At 39.3% G+C, this 20,532-nt stretch overlaps 2 protein-coding genes across 5 annotated transcripts in view; one reads left to right on the top strand and one right to left on the bottom strand.

The window, feature by feature from the left end:
* The window catches only part of DPY19L3 (dpy-19 like C-mannosyltransferase 3), a 29,675-nt gene extending 23,692 nt beyond the window's left edge, over positions 1 to 5,983 (top strand). For all 3 annotated transcript variants that reach the window (XM_071756793.1, XM_071756794.1, XM_071756795.1), the window contains 3 exons: positions 1,186 to 1,318; positions 1,757 to 1,915; positions 2,490 to 5,983. In XM_071756793.1, the coding sequence (XP_071612894.1) occupies positions 1,186 to 1,318; positions 1,757 to 1,915; positions 2,490 to 2,651 (454 nt within the window). In that variant the 3' untranslated portion in view covers positions 2,652 to 5,983. The remainder of the gene's footprint in view (positions 1 to 1,185; positions 1,319 to 1,756; positions 1,916 to 2,489) is intronic.
* A 1,354-nt stretch (positions 5,984 to 7,337) lies between these two features.
* LOC139802040 (neural-cadherin-like) overlaps positions 7,338 to 20,532 on the bottom strand; it is a 56,498-nt gene continuing 43,303 nt past the window's right edge. The window contains exons 26-33 of one of the 2 annotated variants that reach the window (XM_071756783.1): positions 19,320 to 19,443; positions 18,579 to 18,759; positions 17,545 to 17,711; positions 16,489 to 16,753; positions 15,405 to 15,585; positions 14,243 to 14,487; positions 11,610 to 11,764; positions 7,338 to 9,787 (exon numbers count right to left, since the gene is read on the bottom strand). In XM_071756783.1, coding sequence (XP_071612884.1) covers positions 9,374 to 9,787; positions 11,610 to 11,764; positions 14,243 to 14,487; positions 15,405 to 15,585; positions 16,489 to 16,753; positions 17,545 to 17,711; positions 18,579 to 18,759; positions 19,320 to 19,443 — 1,732 coding nt within the window. In that variant the 3' untranslated portion in view covers positions 7,338 to 9,373. Of the gene's footprint in view, positions 9,788 to 11,609; positions 11,765 to 14,242; positions 14,488 to 15,404; positions 15,586 to 16,488; positions 16,754 to 17,544; positions 17,712 to 18,578; positions 18,760 to 19,319; positions 19,444 to 20,532 lie in introns of those variants that run through there. The other variant, XM_071756784.1, reaches the window with a different exon arrangement.

Here is a 20,532-nt window from a genome sequence, read left to right as displayed (position 1 = left end):
GACATTTGTAAAAATTGCTTCGTTTTTCTATAATAGAGAAGTGTCATTCAGGGGGTTGAAGCACATTGGCTGCCTGGGATACAGAGCACAGTGTCTGGAATTGTCCTGTCCCCAAAAAATATTCATTAATGGCCACGTCTCCCTCTGGTGGCTGTTCCTGCAGATGATCGCTCAGTCACAGCCGCCGGAGCAGTTACAGGGTAGTTACAGGCAGACTCAGTGTCACCTCCCTGCTTCCCGGTGTCGGTCACAGCAGGGAGAGGTGGTGCCAGGTTTGTGCTGGTGGCATTGCCATGGGAGCTGGGTGCCTGGCACCTTCCCTCAGGGAAACACAGACAGTGGCAGGGCTCAAGGTTTGTTATCATTCTCGAGGACTTCAGACATGGAAATGTTTGCTTCTTGTGGGTTTTGCCTTTGATACTTGCTATGTTATTTTTAAAAAGGAAGATAGATTCTGCAAGTTCCTACTGTATTGGGATCTTTAGCAATCAGAGGTGCAGGATTGCCTTGGTGATGCCAGCTCAGGGGATAAGTACTGCAGAGCCTCACAAAATCTGAACTAATCTTGAACAAACACAGAAAAGGACTTTTCACACTAGGAGCTTCCCAGCCCAGGCACAAACACAGACACATGTTCAAAGTGCTTTGAGAATCATAATTTTCATTTAGGGGTCTAAGTTCTACCAAGTCCCTACTGTGAAATCCCATTCTGTGAATCTAGTGAATCTTTTAGCTTAGCCTATAGAATTTTGCTTTCCTGCAGAATCAGGGATGAGTCCTAGCTGACTGGCTGTCAGGGCCATTACATTTACATAATATTAAATTCTGAGATTAATTAATTTATTTTCATGAAACGTTTACTTCATGACACTTGTGGCTTTGAATATTTTAAGTAAAAAATAAATTTTTAAAAGACACTTAATATTTTCAGACTTTAACTTGAAACTAGGTTTAGAAACTGTTGAAAAACTAGCCTATAAGGAAAGCTAGAGAGTTTGAGAGTATTATTGTGATTTATCTGCTTCATATTTGAAGAAAACACTTGAAGTTGCTTGAACAGTTTGCTCCCTGAGTAGAGGAGAGGCAGAAAAATACTTTTCCAGTCTTTTTTTTCCTTCTGATCTGTAACAAGCAATGCAAAAATGCCCCTGCAGAGACTTCTCAGACTTATCAATGTTTGTTTAGGTCAAACACTCCAAACACAGCAGTGTTTGCTGGGAGCATGCAGTTATTGGCAGGAGTCAAGCTGTGCACTGGACGGACCTTAACAAATCATCCCCATTATGAGGATAAGAATCTGAGAGAGAGGACAAAACAGGTAAGAGAATTCTGATTGTTTAAGCTAATTCGTACCCTTATCAGTTGCTCCATCCCAGAAAACCCAAATGATCTCTAATGCCACATTGCAAATGACATCACAGGCTGCACTCATGGAACTACTTTGTTTTCAGATACAGTTCCAGAATTTCACTTCTGTGAAACTCATAATACTTTGGGCATCTGATAACTCACTTCTAGCAGCTGGTGTATGTCTGAATAACTTTACCTGGGCACTCAAGCCAGTTTTAAGTGAACTTCTCTGGATACTGTGGGCATTAATAGCTGTTCAACCCATTTCAACCTGATCAGAGCATTTCCTGATTTGCTGGGCTATCGATCTCAGTTCTTTCTCTGGTTCAAGATAAAGGAGCGATGAAAGAGCAGAGAAATGGTGGGAATGTCACGTGTCTTACAGCTTAGTTTACTGCTTCTGTAGATTTATCAGATCTATGCCAAGAGATCTCCTGAAGATGTTTACAGAATACTGCAGTCCTTTGGCACAGACTATGTGATCCTGGAAGACAGCATTTGTTACGAGAGAAGACACAGCAGAGGCTGTCGGTTACGAGACTTACTCGATGTAGCTAATGGCCACGTAAGTGTATAAGGAAAATAGATTTTGGGAATGCAGTGAATATTTGAAGTAGCTTGGGTTACTTCCACTTCATCATGAGCATGGAAAGTAAAATCTAATGGAGCCTTTAGACATCCTCAATATTGAACACTACTTGCTTTTAATGGTATCTGGTAATAAGAAAAGGAGGAACTCAGCCTGAGCAAAATAAGTAATCAGTTCTGATGAGCTCCAGGGTTAGCAGTACACAAATGGTGTTCCCTTTCATAGCTTCAGTTCCTCCAGGACTAGCAGATAGGTAGTTAATCCCCTCCATTGTGTGAGGGGAATTTTCAAACATATCAGGGCCTAACATAGAACCACAGGAGGCTGCATCACCCAAACCAGATCTGTGCCTCTGACAAACCAGCTTTATCCATAATAGAGACAATGATACTATAAAGCTTACTGGTTTAACCCCCAGCTTGTTTCATACAGTCACTGTTAACAAATCTGGCCAGCATAACCCACTGAAGGTATTGTCAAGGTTGTTTTTTTGTTTCTTCTCATTGCCTGTGACTGAACTGACTGAAGTATCTGTTCAATTTCATTACAGATCATGGATGGACTGGGAGAGAATGACCCTGATTTGAAACCTTCATTGTTTCCTCGATTCTGTGAGGAAATAAAAAAAAATCTGCCTTCTTACACCATGCACTTCACTAGAGTGTTTCAAAACAAAACATTCCATGTTTACAAACTTGCTAAGCATAAATAATGCTTCCAACCATGGCTTCAAATTCAGTATTTTAATACTAGAATCCACATTAGGAAATGCAGAAGAAGTTTACAAACACATTTTTAAGACATTTTACGTTGATGAATTCTTGTTTAGTTAGTTTGGTTCTTATCTTTTTAGACAGGGTAGTTTTGATAACATTCTTGATGTTGTCCAAAATTTTCATAGATTCATAAATAAATGTGAGCAGGGACCACTATCTTGACAATAAAGCCTGACCTCCAGAATACCTGGGATATAATTGTTTTCCAGTTTTAACTGACTGGAAGACTGCAGGACCACTGCAGTGTAACCAGCCTGTGATGTTCTGCTCAGCAGTTTGGAATTTGACTATAAAATGATAGAAATTCACTGAAAGCAGACCATGCTGCTCCCATACCAGTATGCATTATCTTAATGGGTCCTGAAAATAGTCACAAAAATTACTATCTGACCCTCTCTGATCAAAGCTTGTGCTCTTTCAGTGCCTCTTTTTTGAATTCTTGGGGAATGTATGCAGTTATATGTTTCCAGGCTTATGAGTGTGACTGCAGAATCAGCAAACAGGTTGGAAGAGTAAAACTTCAATCATTGTCCAGCATTTCTAGTGATATAGAAACAGTGTTTTATAATGTTAAGTATTAAATGATGGAGTGTTATGTATTTCTAATGAGATAAAAGGTTGGAGCATGCTTAGTACATGTTGCATGTTTGTATCCTTGTAAAATGCTCAGAGCAAACAAAAAACAAAATTTGTCAGCTTGGATTCTCACAGCACTGGTTTCTGTATTTTGCTTTCTGAACCACAGGGGATGCTTTTTTCCCCATCTGAATTCCAGCAAGATACTAAAATTGAACACTGCCAGCCTTACAGAAGAAAAATTAATCTGTAAAAGCAGCAGGAAACTTAGGTATTTAAAATACATTCAAGTTATTAGAGCTCTTTGCCTTGCATTATTTCAGACACAAAGTTATATATTTTAGCACAAAATTACTGTGTCCTTGCTCTTTTTACTAAAAGATAGTCTGCAGCTGTTTTAAATTGACTTGGAAGATTCAAGTGAAGACAGACCCCCATCCTGAGAATTTTGCAGTTTGTTTGTACCCTTTGTCTTTTTACTGGCCAGAACTTTGTGAATTGTATTGACTTTCACCTTCTATGTAGATAACAGGACTTCTGCTGTGTTTTAGTGCTGCTTTGTTTTTTTTAATTGAAATTACAGATTAAGTCTGATTGTACCCTCCAACTTTAATTAGGCATCCACTAGGATCATTTGTTTCTTACAAAAAAAAGAATTGCAATAATCAAGTGCCTCTAGGCCAATGTTGAATTAACATTTGAACACCTATGAGAGTGTTTGTGGCCTGTGCAAATAACTCAGTTACAATAATTACCACTGCAATTAATTTCTAATTATGGGAAACTTAAAGTGCTACTGATAGCAAGCTCCACATTTAATTTAATCAAGATGTGTAATGAGATTCACTTTCACAAGTGAGCTGTGGTCCAATTCCCAATGATTTAAATGTTTCCCCTTTTCAGTTGTACTAAGGTAAATTACTGAAGAGATAGAGATGGTTATGTCACATGCTGAAACAATTTTATATTCTGTAAATACTCATTAAACAGCATTCAACACCTTTCTGCACCTTCATGCTAACACAAAAGCAAAGTGTGCTTTAATCAGACTGTACTTAAATCAAACATTGACAGTAGCTGGGTTGTTAAACTGAGCAGCTGAAACTCCCAAGTAATTTCTAGCCTCTATCCCTTAATGAGGTTGGAGACCACTGCAGTTTAACATCATACAATAATAAAACATTTTAATCAGTGTTAGAACTTTAATTAGGCCCATAATGATGCATGCCTGTTCTTGCTGAAAGCATGGGTCAGTGAATTCCTCAACGAGTGCCTTACAGTAATTAAAAACAAGCACACATAAGATGAAGTATGTCTGGGCTGTATTGTCTTATTTTAAAATGTGGTTTTATCTTTCTTTGAAGGTGCAGTAACTTTCCCCTGATGGAAGTCAGAGATTCCAGACCAGTAGTGCCCTATTGTTTCCACAATTTACTTGTAGGGTAACAGCTGAGACTAACCAGTCCTGACTGTAACAATATTTTTAAATAGACTTTTTTTGGTTGTTTTTTTTTTTTCAAAACCACACTCTCTAATATTGCCAAAGGAAAATTTAATTTTTTTGTAGAAACTACCAAGTTCAAAACTCTTTGGTTTTTTTTTTTTTTCATAGGTCTGAGGAAAGCTTAAAATCCAATGGCTGTAATGACCAGACCCACCACAGTAACATGGTTTCCTCTTGCAACTCAGACATCCCCTAAATTAGCACACCAGAAATTGAAGTAGTGGATACAAAATATTTTGGAGAGTGCTTAACTCTTGCAATTCAGTCTTTAAAGTCTTTGTAGCCTCTGATACTTTTAAAAAATGCCAACAATTCCTGTACCAGAAAGATTTCATACCAAAGGGAAGGGCATATTGCATCGACCATGTAGCAGAGTGTTCAGATCAATTGGTCTCCTTGAAAAGGTAAAACAGAAAATGCCAAAACCACTTACCAGATCAGAGGAGAGACCTCACACATCAGCCCAGCACTCAGGGAGAGAGAGCAGCTGCTCCTCTGTCTCTGATTTTAAGGCATGCCCACCAAAGCAAAGCATCCTGGGGAAGGCTGGGGCAGCAGAGAGCAGTCAGTGCTGCTGGTGACATGGGTGATGTTTTCTCTTCCTTGCAGTGGGGAATAAGACTCTGAGAGTTCTAGGAGGTAGGTGGTGTTTTAGTGGCTGATAATTATTTTCTCAACTTCCCATGTCTTGCTGTGATTTTTATTCACTGCATTTAAAATGTGCAATTTTAAAGAAAAATATCTTTTCCTATTTCTGAACTTTATCAACCTGATGCACCTTATTTCCAAATGGTTGCTGGGGCATCACTGTTTGCTTGTACAACTGATCCACCCCAGGGCCCACCCTCATGGCAAGGCTTTGCCTGAAATCTTACCAATAGCTGGCAATGGGAATGGCACTGTCACGACTTTTTGTATGTGTTACCTCTTGTCCACAAGAACTTTTAAGCTGCCTGTTGTGATCAGTGGAACTGTGGTGTGAGTGACTTCTTAAAAACACAGAGACAAAATGTTATCAAGTAGCCAGAATGTTTTTAAGGGAGAAAACGTTTCAGATCCCTTCATATATTTTAGTTTCTTGTTTCAGTGTTCTGCCAGTGAGCTCTAACATAATTATTTTATAATATTGTTGTAAAGAGATGTAATGACTATTGTATACTAAATAAATTGTGTAATTTGAAAAAAAAATTTTTGGTTGTTTTTATGCAGGGATGGATTGAGAAAGGTGAAGTTAGGGAACAAGTTTTCTCAAGCTGGTTACATTGCCCCTATCACTGACTTCTTGAATCCTCCTTGTGTTTTACCAGTCACCCCTCAATACACCTTAACCTGAGCAAGATCAGTGGACTGAGGCAGTTACTCCATCTCAGTAATCCACTTCTGCATGGCTTTGCTACATGTTATAGCCTTGGAGTGTTATTTTAAAAGCAGAAACCCACAAAGATTAATGTAGGTGACAGGCAGACAGATTAAATACTAATATCCACATGATTATTAAAATTTTAGATCTTTACAAATATTTTATACTAAATAAAATGTTCTTACAACATGTTTGAAGTCCGCAAAGAATACAGAAGAAGATTAATAAAAGTACCAGATTACTGAAAATCCCACTACCTAGGGACCCAATGATTTTTTTTTCAATTGTTTTTCCTTCCCCCCTCACCCCTTGTAAAGCTTTCAGTGGCTGAGCCAGCTGTCTCTGCTCTTGAGCCATGTCAGTGCTACACTAAGATAAGGGGTTTTTGTTAAGGTACTGAAATACTTGAATGTGAGTACATGCGGAACGAGGGAAGACATTATTTCAGAAATCACACAGTAATTAAAAGAGGAGCATGCAAATTAAAACAGATAAATTAAGTGAGTTAATTAGTAATCTGTACAAAGAGAAAATTGGGTTTTAATAGGGCATGACAGCTGCAAATGAGTACATCCTATTACTGAGATTGCATTCATGCATGTTCCTAGAGCAGTTTTAAAATGTTTTCTGGCCTCTTGTTTTATATTGTGCATTCTTGAAAAATGTTTGGCTAACTGCACCTGCCCAAGAAGCTCTGAGCCTGTGGCCATTTCTCTAATTTATGTTTTCTTACTAATTAGTGCCATAGCTGTAATAAGGATGACAGGGCACATCCTACATGTCAGCTGCTTCTCGGAGCCTAAAATCCCAGAACAGGGAATAAGCCTATGGGAACACAACAGGAGTAATTTTAGTTGAATATAAAGTTAAGGATTTCTTCCTCCTCAGACTGATTTTTGTCTGCAAAACCTATGACCATGCAAGATGCTAAAAGCACTGGGATAGCTGAGAGAAGAATTGGTCTGTGGCTGCAGCCCCTGGGACAGCAGCAAAGTTCTTTTGAGTGTGTAATGAGAGCCTGAGTCCACAAATCCATGAGAAGCAGCTGCTGCACCCCACAGCTTTTCAGACAGAACAGAACACAAGTTCTGTCTGTGGAGGTATCTGATCAAAGCAGAGAGAGAAATAATTCATCATAGTCCAAGCTTTAGTCAACCTTAAATATATGCAGGGAAGAGACATCATATACAAAAAACCTTATTATTTACACAGTGCCTTACATAGGTGTGACACTTCACAGGCAAATACAGACAGTCCTTGCCCCAAGGAGCTTACAAGGTAAATGAAATTAAAACCAGCCAAAATGAAAGCATATCCATAGTTACGGAAAGAACACAAGGTATGGAGATAAAATTACTGCTGTTTGGGGAAGGGGAAGGAGAGTTTTTGTGTATATTTACTTAATTTTCCACATCCTGTTTGTGACAGCTATGATCATGAAATACAGAAGCAGACAGACCTGAATTGAAACTCTAATGTATTTTAGACAATTTTTCCTCGCAGATAAATGTATCAGTAAAATTACAAAGTCATAGACTATGTACCATCTGTGAATCAAAACTGTTATGGATGGGTAAAATGCCATTTCATTTTTCCAGATGAAAATGCCACATTATGTGCAGTGTGTAACCATTAGTTGATATGCTCAAAAATTTCTAAATGCATCACAAATGCATGCAAGGACAAGATACTGTGTGAACATTTCTCATTTGGGAAATGTGCAAATTAATCTCGCTTGCAGACTGCATTGACCTATTTTTTTGTTTTAATATCTATAAAAATAAAAGCCAGACCTCCCAAAACAAGCTACTGATGCAAATGTAAGCAAAGCAGTTAAGAAAAAAAAATCCAGAATACTAGCTGGCCATGAAATGGTCTGGAAGAGAGAGTGATGATTTAGAGCATAATATTTCACCCTCTGCAACCTCTGTTTTTCCCTGTGTTTCTCAGTCCCCAAGTGATCATGTGATCATGATTTTCTACTAAAATGTACCTGAGAGAGGCCTGTCCTATTATGTGCTGTCATGCCTGGTTTTTGGAAAATTACCATCTTTGAATTATTAAGACTTTTGGCAGGGTTTATTTTTCACAGGATTTTAGTTTTAGAAGTCCCAGTGATGAGTGAATTTCTTTCTTTGACACAAGAAAGACTTATAGCCTTCTAACATCCTAAAGACATGAGGTATTCTGACAATATCCAAGGGATGCTGGGTTTTTTCTTCACTAAAAAAGCATCCATGTCCCCTCCCTGTCAGCTCTTCCTGGCAAGACATTACTTGGCTACAACTGGTCAGTGCTTCTATGAAAACAGCCAGTCTCCAGTCCTTCAAACCTAATTCTAGTGATGCTTCTATGAAAGGAGGCTTAGCAGAACACAAAAGACAGGATTGTACATGCAAATCACACAGCTGAGTTTTTTCCTCAGTCTAGTAGCCCATTAGGAATGAGAGATTATGGCAAACTGGTGTTGGCCACTGGAGTACCTAACTAGTGACTGGGGATGCTGTCTTGGAAAACTTGGCCTTTTAATTAAAAGGATTTAGCTGCAAGCAAGTGACTTGACAAGTGCCTAAATTCAGTTTCTCCATTTAGCTGACACCATAGAGGGATTTCAGAAAGCTGTAACCAAAACCTAAAATCACCATCCATGCTGTTTCATTCCTTTACCTGGATCCATGGACTCTCATTGGCACTGTGTTCAGTGAGCAGGTGCTGTAACTGAGGCTTAGTTAGGGAAACAAGTTGGACATAATATAACACAGACTTTACTTCCATAAGGAAAAGACAATATGCTTTTTTTTTCTTCAAATAACTGCTAAAGCTCCTAGTCAAGAGTACACACAGCATGCTTGCTTCATGCTTTGAGCACCATCTTAGCTTATGTACATAGGGTCGCTTGAAGAGTCCATTATTACCTTAGTGACAAAAAAAATCCATTTATGTCTTAAACACTGTGTGAGAATGTCTAAGTACCCCAAGTTCTCCCTTTATTCTTTCTAGTAAATTTATATCCCCCGATGGAAAAGTCCAGAGTTGGCCAAGATTAGCTCTGGATGCTACATTTTTGAATTAGATGGAGTGTGGCTCATTCATGAGGATTCAACTGCCTCTCATAACAGCAAAAAAGAAAAGGGCAGAGGCAGGAGTATTAAATAGCAGGAGCATAAAAAACTATCCCTCAGCCTGGCTTCCAAAACTTTCAAAACAGACATGATAATCTACAGGTCTCCAGCACCTGTTTGTGAGTACAGTTCACTCAGTTTCTTGAACTTTGGCCCCCACTCCTGAATGTCATCATACACTGTACCCTCATCCAGCCCAGAGGAGCTCAGGCTGCTCAGGCTGCCAGCAACTGAGCCCCCTCCCTCTGTGCAGAACACCTGCAGTGAGTCCTGGGGCACAGCCTGGGGGTGACAGTCAGCACCTCTGACAACATCTGACAAGTACTGACCAAAATCTCCACCAGTCAAAGAGGCTTCTGTTGCTGATGATGTTTTGGGCTGCTCCAGCATGCTTGGGGATGCACCACAAAAGAAACTGTTCAGCTTTGTTGAGTGTTCTTTCTTCTTGCAGAGGGAATAGGCTGGGCTGGTTTGAATAGACACCTGCAGTTCTGCCATGTTGTATGTATCCTGGAATGAGAAAAGATTTGTGTTAAATTAATATTCTCTATAGATCCCAAAACTTCATGTTCTAGTGGAAGGAGCGGTCCTGAGGCAGCCTGCTAGGTGTGAACACATGAAGGATTGGCTTGTTCAACCCACTTGGACACCTGCAGTGAGCCTAAGAACACCAAAATTACCCAGCAAACAGATGAGGATGCTTGAGGAGCAGCTGTACAGCCTGCACTACTCGAGTTTTTCATTTAAAATGGCCCATTTCTTCTGATAATACACCAGTTGGCAGCCTACAAACTCAAGTCGATCCTTGCCTCTGCCTTCAAAGTTGGCTTTTAACAACACTTGCTGTTCAGCTGTCTGCTCAAGAGTGCACTAATCAGCTACAATTTTTTTGAATTCCTGATGTTTCTGAGGTACAGTGTACTTTATTTCAGGTGCAGAAACTCCTTAGTTAGACAGCCTCTTGTCCCCTCTGCTAACAGTACAGAGACAAAACTCTTGGCCAAGTGCACTTAGGATCCATTTGTTAAGGTAACATTAGAATAAAATTAAGGTATTGTGATTTGTGATATTTTGGGTTTTAAATCTAGACAGTTAGGTATTAAAAAGAGTACTGGAAAACCTTAGCCAAGAACTGTAAAATTTGAGTAATTTAGTAGCAGTGTATGAAACCCAAGGTGGCTTCACTCCAAGCAGCTTTCAAAACAGAGTAATAGCCTCAGTTGAAGGACATCAAGTCACTAATTTTCTTCCACTGCTTAAAATAAAGACTGCATTTTTAAGAACTCTCCAAAAGCAATTAAACATGTCATACAGTAATTGGATTTCCTCAATCTATAGACCTTCTGGATGTAAAATTGTTAAGTGTTGCAGAGGAAGTTAATCTCAGTAAGGAAAACAGAATTAATGCATATAGCTGTCTATGTTACCACATGGAAAATGTCCCTGTATTTATTATGTTCACTCTAATTCATCACAAAATGAAGGATAATCTACAAGAGTATTTTCTCAGGTAGCCTTGTAAAACACTCTCTGTGTTCTTGAAGACAATCTGGAGTTTTGGTACAGGTCACATTTTAATTTTTTTTAATTGGTGGGTTTTTTGATCCATCATATTAGTGCTCCCTCTGGAGAGTCACACCACCATCTGAATTCATGAAATTACAGTTTCAGAGGCAGCAATTAAGTTCCTTAACTTTTTTAAACATAGCAAACATCTGTGGGTTAGCAAATAATCTATTTAAATTACTCATATATAGGCTGCAGTTTTCTTTCAAGTTCTAGCTAAAACAGCTGGCAGAAACGTTAATATTATCTGGTTTGGGTACAATCTGGTCCACTGTAAGTACAAACATGACTTGGTGTTCAGGAGCACATTGCTTTCCGAAACATAAAAGAATGGTTCTCCCACAACCACCATGTGCTTTAAGGTTTAAAAGGAAAAAATGTAGTACCTCTTTTTCTTTACAAGTTGAATAACTGCTCTTAATAATGAACAGTTCACATCAGGCTCTTTCAAGCCCTCAGTGCTACAACAGCACTGAGAACCTCACCAGCTCCCGAGCCATGAAACCAAACCCATCAGCTGTTCTTTACTGCTAAACTCACCCTGCAAGCATTTTTAAATATCACTTGCTTTTAGACAAATTAAAAATTGATTGGTACTTATCTCAGCTTGAGAAACCCTTGTGTACATACCCTTGCAAAAAAATTAATCTACCAATTGCAGTTACAAATCAGCAGAACAAAGGTCCTCAGTTACAAAGGAAAAGCATAAAATATATTTCATTAGCCACCAGTCCCTCTAATTGTAACATAACACAATGATCCTTACTTGGTCTTGTTCCCCTCCACCTTCTTCATCGTAGTTGAAGATACTTTCTCTCATGTCCTCCCACTCCTCATGATGTGCAGATACCTGGTAAACTCCTCCATTCAGACCTTTGTGACTCTTCCATCGAGCCCACAAGAACACAGCACTGAACAGAGCTGTGCAAAACAGAACAGAATTCAGAAAGAACTAAGACAGTCACAAGCAGCAGTGCTGCAGGACAGCTCACACAGCAGCCCTGGGCAGCCAGAGCCTGCAAGGCTGGAGGATTGTGGTTTGCAGGAAATGTTTGATTTTTGTACTTTTAATGATGAGCAAACATCACAGACAGAAGAAAAGGCCTTTAAGCAGCATTTAAAAATACCCTTTAAAGAATAATTTCTAAGCTGCTGAAAGCCTAATGAACTAAAGACCTGAATGACCCAAGTGCTGTTCAGAGACCTACCTAATGTATTGACTTAAACTTTGTAGAAGAAAATGTACACAGAGTGGTAGCACTTAAGTAACGAATGTGTTGACAGTAACAGATATGACAGAGAAATGAAGCACAAAACATAAGACACAAGAGGAAATTACTTACACATTTACTAGAAAAAAAGACAGGCACATTTTGCCTTAGTATCCATGACTTTAAAACCATTTTCCTTAAATGCTTAGGTGCATTTTACACACTGATAGTTTTAAAGTTTCAACATCAGATACTGAATATTATGTAAATAGAGACCTGTGTACCACTGCACTACCGACCTTATAAAACTGATAAAAGGCCGTTGTAAGACCTCAGACCACTGGATACCATAAACTATCAACACAGTGAATTAAAAAGACAGGAATCTCTTCCCAAATACCTACACACAATAGTGAATTTCTGTGAAGCAGCAGCAACATAAGGTCAGGACTGAATGTGGCATATGGGGAAGTCTGTGCCCTGCACTGTGCGGTGCCCTGCAAGCTGAGTCAGTGTCTGTTTTCCTTTCCTCTCCCAATCCCCCAGATTTACAGAAATGTGTCATACAGATTTTAACACATGGTAACTTCTTGGCAAAGTAATTTTTTAGCTGAGCTGACTTTGAGACAAAGTCTTTTAGGTGTTCTACATATCTCCTATCCTTCGAGTGCTAAGAAAAAGCTAAAACTTAAAAAAACCTGGCTAAAGCTAAAAAAACCCAGCCTGTGTTAAAGGAGTGTAATGAGCATGAATGAGAAGTATCCCCACTGAGGAGAGTAACTCTTCCATACACATACCAACAGTGTAGGCTCCTGTCTGACTGTCACTAAACAGTGTGGTCATTAAAAGCATGAAGTGTCTTGTATGATCCACAGCCTGAGCTCCAAAGTTTGTTCTTTCCCTGAACAAACTGAGCTGAATTCCCCCCCTGGGCAGGAAGGATGGAGAAAGCTCATGTGGTATTGAGCCAAAGTGAAGCTGCCCAGGTATTGATACACTTATTAAATGGTTCCAGATTTTAATTTTAAAGATGTAATCAGAAAGGCAGCTTTTTTATCTATTGGAAATGTGTAACTGCTTTATGGAAGCTGTGTATGAGAAAGTGCACCTAAAATCTTGAGAACAAGAAATTTTATTTAAAAAATTCTCCTAACAAAAGTTGTGTAATGATACCATGATTAACCACATCTACTAAAACTTTCACAAAATGCACACCACTTGGCAAAAAACAACTCTTTCAAACTTGTAATTTAGACCCAAAAGATTAGCAAGATCATGAAGTAAAGGTTATTGTTTTTCTAGTCAATTTCAGTCAAGCACAGGCAGCCACACAAAGTTGCTCACAACAAAACTGCTCTGACACAGGAAAAAAATGCCTTTAACATGAATGACAATCTCTGATCAACTTCAACCATCTGGGATTCCAAAAGCTGTGAAACCAGGTAGCTTGTATGTTATTTCAGGCAGCTACAGATGGGTACAAAATAGTCCATGATACATTTTCATACTCTCGCTACCACTTCTGAATGAAACTTAATTGACACTGTAAAAGCCATAAGAAAAATCCTATGTCCTTACTCAGGCAAACTTTCAAGAAATGCAAATAAAAAAGACCGACTCAAAGATGCGATTCTTCCTCACTAGAGAAATCCTTCTTTATCTTTCCTCATCTTTTTGAGACCTAATGCCTAAGCCTGAAAACAGCTGAAGAAGCCAAAAGCATCTGTAAGGAGCTGTGACACATCTGGTAAGATGCCATACACTGCTCCTGTCTGAACAAGTGTATTCCTATAAGACAAGGTATTTCTCCTAAAATGGAAAATCTGTTTCACACTCAGTAGTACTTCAAGCAATGCTTATCTGGTAGCCATTTCCACTCTTGCTGCTCAATTGCATTTGCTTCCAGTTATGCAACTGAACAGTTCCTTAGCAGTTAATTAAAAATGCACAGAAAATAAAACCACAAACTTCCCATTGCTCACAAATATTGATTCACCTAACAATGTATGCACACAGGGATGAAAATAAAGTTAGTGATGGAGCTGAGACCATGGCAGAGAAATGAAGGCAGAGTCAAGTCTCCACTAGGAAACAGTTTTTCAGCAGGAAGATGAGATGACGACCACTCAGGACAAGATGGATAAATGAGGTCACCACAGGTAATACAGGACATAGTTGCCATAACTACCTAACAGTGCCAAAAAGCAAATGCAGATGGCAAACACGGAACTAAAGCTCAGTCCTGTGTCCTTGTGGAAGATTGCCAGTGTGATTTCACAGTTACGTCCAGTGTAGCCATCAGGGCAGTGGCACTGGAACTGGGTTGGTGACTGTGAGGTGCAGGTGCCATAGTTACAAGGCTTTTTAGCACATGGAGTGTAGACACATTGTCTACCAGTGGCATTCTCTGTGATCATGTATCCCGGAGGACAACTGAAAAAACAAGAGAAAAGTATGCATGAAAAACAGCATTTAAGATTTTAAAGTCTTTTGATAACTCTCTATATACAGTTTCTGAAATAGCTCCTAGAAGTAATTTACTTGGCCTAATTACAGGATTGTAGTCTTTTCTAAAGAATTCAAACAACAACTCTGAGCTCCAGAACTTTAAACCCTTACTTCTGGAGCTTTCAGAACTTACATAGTTCCACTTGCTTTTGCAAGACTACCCATATGGAAAATAGCTGGATTAGGGTTTGCAGTTCTGTCAAGGAAGGACAAGCTATGCTTTGTGTTTCCATCACAGGAAATTTCCAGAAAAAGATACATCTTTAGAGAGCTCTGCATGTGGGCAGTGTCAGTCAGTAATGATTAAACTGCAGGCTTTCACGGCACAACTGACTTGAATTAGTGTTGTTCTAACCTCAGCCCCAGCCACATGCAAGAACTCTGATGTGGTGCTTCCAATGCAACTCAAGTGGGCTGTGAGGGAATGGAGGTCACAGCTTGAGACAGTGTAGGAAGTCAGAGAAGAAAAAGAAAGCACAGCAGGAGCCCCACAGGATGGATAAAAGACATGTTAATGTTCAGTTCTACACCCCCTTTTCCTGGTTTTCAGGGTTTACAAACATTCTGGACTTGCAGCTGTCCTTTAAATATTTCCAATTAAGACAAGAGGATGAAATTGTTACACAATCAATGGTGAAACACTGATTCCCATAGCTAAGGGTAGTACCTAAGAGGACAGCTTTCTCCCTGTAACCTGCTGCCTCTGCAGGCATCTGGCTCTGTGTTTCACTGTGGTTCAGATGATCAGATGACACTGCAGCCTTCAAGTTGCACACTTCTTCAGCACCCACCCCTTCCCACCTGAATCTGGAGAGTTTTGTGCTTTTATTTCCACCAGTTACCTGCACTCATGCATCATCCACAAATCAATACAAATGAATTCCTGGTTACAAGGGTTACTCCTACAAGCCTCTGAAGAACAGCCTTCTTTGATGCCTTGAGCACTTAATACTGACACCAGCTCCTTCACATGAGTATCCAGAGGGATTCTGTAGTTATTAAATCTGACATCCTTCATACAGCCTGAGGCAAGGTAAAAAGAGACTGTTTTAAAAGCCATTCAGCAAAAATTGCTTAAAGCAGTTGTAAGATTTGGCAGTTTACGTTTTAAAAAAATTCAGCTGATTTGCCTGAATTTCACAGCATTTCTCTGGTTTTTGACTGAATTTGTTAAAGTTTTGGTCAAGATTCCTGGTGTTTTCTACAAGAACCAAGTGCTGCTGCAGGCCCCTATCTACTTATGTTCAGGAACATGTACCCCTTCACTGTGTTTTCAATAGAAAAGTCAAAATATTGTGGAAAATCTATTATGTATGGAAGATCTGTTATATTCTTCAATGTGCAACACTATTCAATATCTGTTCACTCAGCAGCTAAAAATTCAAATTTTTAGCTCTAATTCAATAAATCATTTCTAATTTCAGTTAATGCTTCAGCTGAGTGACTGTAAAATACAATAATACAAAGGTAGCACATAAAGGTAATAAACCAGTTTGTAGTGTGCTATGCAATGCATGTGTAAAACAGAAACATTCCCTTCTGCACAGGGACAGCTGTATTTGGTAGGGAAGCACAGCTGTGGAATGGCCTGCACAGAACCAAGCTATCAGCCTGTTCTGTGTATCTAATGCAATAACTCACCCACAGTCAACCTAAGAGAAGCCTGTGGATCTCCAGTTACAAACAATCTACCTAGAGCTGTCTGAAGAAGTTACCAGCTGTGTTCCAAGTCCTGTAGCTAACAGTATTTGCACACAATTCCCTGCTGTAAATCAGAACAGTTTACTTGTCCCTTTTGCAAAGTGCCATGCAAGAAATCCATTTACTCTGGGGATCTACATAAACTCACAATAAGCCCACACAGCACCAATAAGCCTTCGTTTATACACATCCATATTCTGAATAGTGAGATCAGGAATTCCTCACCTTGAAAGCTCCTGTTTTCATTGAATGGGTAGGTGTTTCCAAGGACCAAGCTGCTGGGGTCAATCACAATCTCTTTGCATGCTCCTGCTGCTTTCAGAATTTCTCTCTTCCCACCTCCTTCATAAAGGCGAAGAGTAAATTCATTTTCATATCTCTCCAGTGTGATATGATGCCAGTCACCATTATCAATGTGGTAGGAGGGAAGGCTTACAGAATAGTCTCCATCACCCAGATTATATGAGACCACTAAGAATCCCTGAACAACCTTGTGAATAATTAACAAAGTAGTAGGAAAGAAAAGTCATAACCTGACATTTTGTATTGACCTGTAATTGTCACATTAGTTGAAATAAGGCTTGAATGTAATCATCAATCTTAAAACATTTGTTTAAATTTAGGGTATGTTTATGCTGCACATGTGTCATAATGCAAAGATACTTCAGGTTCTACTGAACTAAACAACAAAAATACTGGTAGAGGTGCACTCACAGTAGTATGCAATTCACTCAGAGTCATTTTACTCTGCTTCTCTCTCGGACAAATTTGTGAGGTTCTTCAAATGGTTGAGAATCTGGTGTATCAATATTACACTGACAGCTCAAATCAGCTTGGCTGAAGAGGTGACCAATTCAGAGGTGTGTATATATATATATATATATATATATGTATATGCACACATTGCCATTTGGAGAGTGACATCATTAGCACTGCTACAGGCACCTTTCCTGCCAATATCTGAACTATGCAGAGTTGGCCACTTGTGACCACAGCTGAACAGGACACCAGGGCAGACACATCCTTCATTCTACTCTGTACAGCAAACTATACTTCACTCTAACTGGCAATGAATTTCTTTAAAATCCAATGGGATGCTGTGGTTCTGTGGTCAGTATCTTAAGTGAAGGATCAGAATCTTTAAGTGTCCATAAAGCAAAATTCCAAAGTTTTTGTGCTTTCAGTTCTCTTGCCAGATCTGAAGCTAATGTTTCTCTGGGCTACCTATTCACTGGCATTGATTTAACTTCATGCTATTACTGCCTGGGATGCTTTGCTCACCTGTAGGGTGATGTGTTCATCCCTATTTGGAGCCATCATGCTCACGATGACACTGTCAGGCTGGCGGGTCCTGACCATGGCTTCAAACAGGGTCCTGCGGGCAGGCGCGCTGACGGGCAGCTGATAGCGAATGTGACTTCCTGGCCCAAATGTATACTCTTTGGCAACTAAAAAGACAGGATAGAGATCTTTAAACCATTGCATAGGGAGATACAGATAGAAACAGGAGTATTACTGTTTCCACTATATTCATAATAAGAGCTGAAAGTAAAAGAAAAAAATTTAATACGAAGCATGGATCCATGAGATCCACTTGTCTTTTGGGACATGTCCTCCTCACACAACTTCCCCAGTCCCTCTTCCACTTGATCTTCCCCTGCAAAGAGGTGATCTCCCACCTGACATGACCCTGCTAATGTTTCTCCTTACAATGCTCACACAGGATGACAGCAGGAAAGCACAAGTTCAGACCAAGACAAAAGACTGCAGACAAAATATCGAGCACCGCAACCGATTTTCACAACCTGCTCTTTTACAGTGTTTTGTTTGCTGCAAACTTTGGCTCCATGAGGGTTAAATACAAGATCCTTCTATACCAAAAGCTCAGATTTTTAAGCCAATGGAGTCTCTTCCAAACACCAACAGAGCAGTAATTTCTAATTCTAGTTTTGTATTTCTAATTCTACATAGTAAGTGGTACTGGCACACTCATATTTACATGTCAGATTATTAGATATTTATGAAAGTGTAAAGAGATGCAGATTCAAAAATATCCCATGAGAACAAATAGTTTGTTCACAACTTTTTTGTCATGCAGTCTCCATTCTAATTATTGTACAAACACCCTCAAGACTAAAGAAATTATCTGATACTGAGACAACTCCACTGAACTGTAGTTTCATGGCTGAAACATAGCTTTATACAACATAAACAACAGAAACCACCACAGCAATCACTACCTGCAAACACCTTAATTTTTCTGTATTGTAAAATTTACCAGCCCATTAAAAATGTCACAGGAAAACAGATCTCACCTTCATCACAACTATAGCCATAGTGACCCGGCAAACAATGACAAGTGAATGAGCCCCAATCTCCAAGACACCTCCCATGAATACCACAGGAAGAAGACCCCATCGTCTCACAGCTCCCGTCTGTAAGTGTGCAGCCAGGGAAGCTATTCAGGGACTCTGCAGGAGACTGAAGGTCATATACCTTCAAGAGAAAATTGTATGACACCAACATGTTATTTAAAAAACATTTATACTTCACTCCTAAACAGAAGTATTTATACCACATAACAGCCTGTTCCTCATCTGCATTTGCTTAAGATGCTACGTTTGCTTTTTGACATTCAGATTTCAACTTACTTTATCAAGACCCAAATTTGCCTTTGGATAAACTCAACTGACTATGAAAGCAAAAAAATCCCTAATATTTCCTAACAAAACAGACAGCTGGCAAAAATATACCACTATGCAGTTGTAATTCAGAAGTTCACTGAATGCACAAAGAAGCTTTGAAGACAGCTGTAGGAAGCAGGGGGTAACCAAAGGCAGTTTCTGGCTCACAAATACATCTGTATGTAGTTGAGAAGTGATTTTTCAAGGTTTTTCTAATTATAACTGAAAAATTTTCTAATGTTTTACACTTATGCATATGATCACTGAACAGATTAACAGAAGCAAGAGTTTCAGGTATAAGACAAATCCCCCCCAAAAAATAGATGAAGAAGTGTTCTCCTTTGCTGAAGCAAAATTCTACTTTTCTCTTACCTGAGTATCCAAGATGAAATTGCGCAAACAACCAGAGAAATGTCTGTGTAGTAACTGTGGGTAGGAATATGGTAATGACTCTTTCACACCACCCAGCTGTAGAACATGGTTCACATTCAAATACCTTTAAAAATCATATGAATAATAAAAATAGATGTGCATTTAACTTCAAACACAGGCATTATATAATAATGCAGATAAAATAGTTGCATTCTTGTTTTGTAAAGCCTCTACTATTTGGGAATGCAGTGCAGATGTTTATTTATCTAGTTACTTTCTGAAACACAGTCAGTGAGGAGAAGCCAGCCCTTTAAGATAAAGGATAGTTTATTTTTTAATCATGATAGTGAAGTCTACTGGGAGTCCAACTGTGGGACACTATTACAATTCAGGTATGTCTGTGTTCAAGTCAGGAGCAGCTGTGATATTTCTAGACACCATGCTCTCCTTCAAGTGCTTCTGTGCATGCATATTCATCCTATATTGCAGGAATATTATAGCAAGGAATGTTTTGTGTATGATAAAGGCCAGAAACATAAAAGCTGGGTTACGTGGTGTAAAAAGTACAGTACACATGTTCAGGCTCTGCAACATCTCACAATCATCTCTCTGAGCCAAAGAATTCCTCATATCTTAGACCTTGCAGAGTTTCTTTTTCCTTGAATTATCAACTCAATTTTTTGTTTTCATTTGCTCTTATATGTTTCCCTTTTTTTGTGTGCTCCTTTCATGATCAGAAGGGCTCCATGCATCTGCTGACAAGGCTTAATCACAGTTCTCATCAGCACACTTACTGAGACTACCCATTCCACAGCTCAAGTATCTTTATTGGTACAAAGGCTTCCCTGAAATATAACCTGAATATTCTTCACTGCAACTTAAGGCCCTGTACAGAAGAGATTGTCTAAATCCTCTTTGTAGTATTCTTTTATATACAGAGACTTATTCTATCTCTCCTCAGTTTTCCCTCCTTTCAGTTAAGTGACCTCAATTCCTTCTCAAGGGAAGCTGATTACAGTCACTGCTCTCCTCTGGACCAGCCCCAGTTGGCACACATTCATCCTGCACTGTGGTGCATCAACTGGACCCAGGACTCCAGCTGAGACCCAACAGTGCTAACCAGAGAGGAAAGATTATTTTCCATGTCTTAGAGACACACACACAGTGGGGTTATTAGCATGTAGCACTTGCCTTTTTCACATTCACGTGGCAT

Source organism: Heliangelus exortis, chromosome 13 (genome assembly GCF_036169615.1).
Source record: "Heliangelus exortis chromosome 13, bHelExo1.hap1, whole genome shotgun sequence".
NCBI lineage: Eukaryota > Metazoa > Chordata > Aves > Apodiformes > Trochilidae > Heliangelus > Heliangelus exortis.
The sequence above is the reverse complement of the archived record's forward strand: the minus strand, read 5'-3'. Positions and strand labels throughout refer to the sequence as shown.